At 34.4% G+C, this 4,241-nt stretch overlaps 1 protein-coding gene across 5 annotated transcripts in view; it reads right to left on the bottom strand.

The window, feature by feature from the left end:
• Positions 1–4,241, bottom strand: part of LOC107693862 (protein GPR107-like) — a 28,382-nt gene that overhangs the window by 14,448 nt on the left and 9,693 nt on the right. For 3 of the 5 annotated variants that reach the window (XM_016493393.1, XM_016493394.1, XM_016493395.1), the window contains exons 15-16: positions 1,876–1,925; positions 1,123–1,206 (exon numbers count right to left, since the gene is read on the bottom strand). In XM_016493393.1, the coding sequence (XP_016348879.1) occupies positions 1,123–1,206; positions 1,876–1,925 (134 nt within the window). Of the gene's footprint in view, positions 1–1,122; positions 1,207–1,875; positions 1,926–1,996; positions 2,083–4,241 lie in introns of those variants that run through there. The other 2 variants (XM_016493397.1, XM_016493396.1) reach the window with 2 other exon arrangements.

Raw genomic sequence — 4,241 nt, 5'->3', positions numbered from 1 at the left:
TTACAATTTTACTAATAATTTAATATTTTAATTAATCTTAACCATGCTACACACTATGCACTTAAACTACACACCACATACTTGACCATTCAGTGTATGAATTTTTTACGACTTTGTCATCCAACACTGGAGTTTGATAGCCCCTCCCCTTCAGTTACATAAGGAAAGCTGTGACTGTTAAATGCATGAAGTGTTCAACAATCCAAACTATTTTTTTCTGTTAAGTAAGTAAATCAGCCTGGTTTTTGAAGAATGGAATAGAACTGGGCACAAGTACACAAACTGGGATGCATCTTGTTTTCATAAAATTAATTCTCAAGATAAAATAAGTATTGAATAAGTATTTGCAACACCATAGAGGTATCTTATAGATTTTAAGAATTAGAGGTAAAACTTCACAAAGCTACGGAAGTGGGCTCAAAACATTATAAAGTGCACGACTTCCACAAATGGACACTACAACACAGAATAACTAAGGTGGGCTTAGGTCAAGTATTATTTATAAAGAAAAAGAAAAATGTAATAAAACCAAACAGAGAATTAAAATAGCATTTAAAATAGCAAAGCTGCATGTTTACTTGGTGAAGCCAATAATGACTTCAGTCTCCATTAACTGTCTGGCTTTAATGTTAAAACACTTGCATAAATGTTACAGATATGTTGGCATGAACTTTTCTGTGATGTGAATGATAAAGAATGTTATGCTTAATGTGAACAAGTCTTAAAGGTGACATATCATGAAAATCTGACTTTTCCAGGGTTTAAGTGCGCGATAAACATGATAATCAGAACCAAAACAGATGTTTTTTTAGCAGGTCCGAGTTGTAATGGCGCAGCTCTATTCTGGAAAAGCAGCAGCTCATTTGCATTTAAAGAGACAGGCCCGAAAAACAGCGTGTTTCTGCTTCCACTCAAAATAGGCATTTTCAAAATGATATAATAAATGATCTGTGGAGTATTTTGAGCTGAAACTTCACAGACACCTTCCGAGGACACCAGAGACTTATATTACATATTGTAAAAAGGGGCATAATATGTCTCCTTTAAATGCACTTTTAGTATACAAATGTTTGCCAGCTGTTAAATCTGTTTAGTAAGTTTGAGTAAGCTGCCATCACTCACCTGGTAGAGCCACTTCCACTGGAAAGGAACAATGACCTTGATGAGACTGGCAATGATGCGGGTGAAATAAATATAGCATACAATCTGTGACACAGAAAGACACAGTAAGAAGAAAAGAGACAGAGGAGTGATACATTTGTGTTTCAATGTCTCAAATGACTGATCATTTTTAATAAAGACAAATTACCAAACACAATATACAGTGTGTTCTAGTCTGATTTTGAGTCAAACAAAGTTACAACAAAATAAAGACGACAATTAAATTAAGGTTTTGGACTATTTAAGTCAATAATGAAGTAAATGTGACACTGATCAAGTGAATTCCTCATGGTCAGATATTCTTGATTCCACTGCAGCAAAATACTTAGTAATAACAATGTAATTTCATTTCTATTCTTAAATAAATAAAAAGATTACTATTAAAAATTACTAATTATTAATTATTAATTACTAGAAAAACGCCAAATAAAATAATTTGTTAGTGGTTTTAGACACACTGGACACAGCTGGAGACATATAATGGCAAATCGAGACCAAAGAGACTGAAGAAGCATTTTGAGTTATCACTGTGAAATAAACTATAATATTGCAATAAAAAAGTGAATTCAATGCATCCATGCACAAACCTTCATGAATAAATGCATTTATTCAGTCAGTGACTGTTAAAATCAAGCAAAACTAATATCACTAATAATTCTCATGCCATGACAGTCAGAATGAGAATGACAGCGAGACAGTGAAGTGAACACATACCATCACATAGTAGTGCCTAAAAAGTTTCAGTTGAGCCAGATTGATGGCAGCTACAAAGGGAAAGAGAAGCCAAACATTACGATTAAAATCGAGCGAGAGAGGGGATGAGCTGTCCTTTCACCTTTCATGCTTCAATTACTGTGGTTCTCACTCCTGCTGTGAAAATTGTTAAAATCAGAAGGCAATAAAAGAGTATATCTTGGTGCCCTGCGAGGGACACGCAGAAGATGAAAGCAGGAAAAAATGTGATAGACAGCAATGAAACAATGATTATTTGAGAGGGAAAAAAGGAGGTAAGATTTCCTCTTCAGTACAGGATTATACAAATTCATAATACACCAAGGCAACATATAGTGGTGCTGCAGTATACGCATCTCATATTGTGCCTAAATATTTCCACTTCTGTATCTTATAAGCATTCATTTTTCTGCAGTGGCAAAAATTGGGACACAAACAGTGGGGCTAAGGGAATAACCTGCTTCATTTTGAGTACTGATTTCCCTCACACACACCTGCACTTGTTCACACAGCCACTAATATTGGTGGGAAAAAGTTACTGTAAGCATGCTAGCTTGAAAATAGACATCCTCAGGGATCACATCAAAGATTTGAAATAAAAACACCAACACCATCAGGCTACCAACCTGAAAAAGCCTCATTCAGCAAACATCACTACTGCAGAAGCACAAGGCACAGCAGGGAATTGTCATCAAGACCTACGCATCTCTCTTCATTGTGTTTTTTTTTCTTAGCATGAGCTTAAGGGTTTTATATGTAAGATTTAAAGCATTGATCTGAACACTTTTGTGTATTTTAATAAGAGTCAATACAAAGGGAAAAAAAATGTCCTCTAAGCAAAACATACAACAAAAATACAGTTAAGAGATACACCAGTACTTGTGATAGTGCCCAAGCTTTGCATGCATTTTTAAGTACCATTTATGTTACTGGTTAAAATAGATACAAACAGATTAAAAGTAGATCAGATTAAATATATATTGTGTATAAAGGTATACAAGGACAGCTTGAGGGAGAAAAAAAACAGTCAACTGAAGAGGATGGGTTCATGTAGTGGTTATACTGAGTTATATTGTACGTGTGTGAATGTGACTAATCTTATCTATATCAGCTAAAAAAATATTACGTTTAATAAGGTGTTAAAGGTTAGTTAGGCCTATGTTTTTATCAATTCAGTATTAGAAAGCATCTAGATATATTACCATTGAAAATATGGGAGGTTGGTAAGATTTAATTTACTTATTTATTTGTCTTTGAAAGAAGTCTCTTATGCTGAATTTTCTGATTTTCAGCAGTCATTGCTACAGTCTTTAGTGTCACATGATCCTTCAGAAATCATTCTAATATGCTGATTTGGTGTTCAAGAAACATTTCTTATTGTTATCAATGTTGAAAACATGCTGCTCAATATTCTTGTATACAAAAAAATAAATAAATAAAAAATGTAAAATTTTCAACAGTAGTATAAACACAGAAAGGCTTCAGCAAATAAGAAATGTAGAAAGATCAGGGCTCCGAACTGCGACCACTTTTTTCTTCCGGTGCGAATACATTTTGTGAGCGGTCGCACCGTTTATCAGCTCTGACCAATAATTGAGCGCAGCACAAAGCAAGCAAACTGGCCCGAGCTCAGAACAGGTTTACTCAGGAACCAGTGTTGATCTCGCGACACTGTTACAGCACAACGCTGCGAGATCCAGAGAGAAGCGTTTGAATTCGCCGCAAAATGAATAAGGTTGCTGCGAGATCTAGAGAATTCTCTGTTATAAACTGATCAAACAGCGCTGACATAGAAAACCAGAAGTAGTAACGCTAACTGTAACCATGGTTTTGTGAAAGAAAGAGTTGGATGTCATTACATTATTCATTTCAGGGTTTGTATAACCTTTTGAGAGAGAAATTCAAGCAGGCTTTCAAGTAGGGATGCACCAATACCACTTTTTCCAGTACTCGCACAATACCGATACTTTTATTTTTGGTACTTGCCGATACCGAGTGCCAATACTGATATTTTTATTGCATTTGTACATTTTTTAAATATTGGGTACAGAAACCAAAAGAGTATGTATAATGTTAGTTGGTTAACTTCATTTATCAAATAGATAGTCAAACCAACATTTATTCAGACACCTTCAACATTTCTCACATTATCACAGTTTATTCGCTATAGTTTAGAAAATGGTAATAAAATATGACAAGAACTCATATTTTAAACTGTGTTAAACTGTGTCAGAACAAATTCAGCTTGATAATGTTAGATAACTTTGATAGAAAGGTATATAATGGATTACAATCAACCAAAAATTATTCAGACAGCTGTTAGTATGACAGTATTTACACAACTATCA

The sequence above is a fragment of the Sinocyclocheilus anshuiensis genome, unplaced genomic scaffold (assembly GCF_001515605.1).
Source record: "Sinocyclocheilus anshuiensis isolate Anshui unplaced genomic scaffold, SAMN03320099.WGS_v1.1 scaffold1392, whole genome shotgun sequence".
Classification (NCBI taxonomy): Eukaryota; Metazoa; Chordata; class Actinopteri; order Cypriniformes; family Cyprinidae; genus Sinocyclocheilus; species Sinocyclocheilus anshuiensis.
Note: the sequence above shows the minus strand (reverse complement) of the source record. Positions and strands in the feature narration are given on the sequence as shown.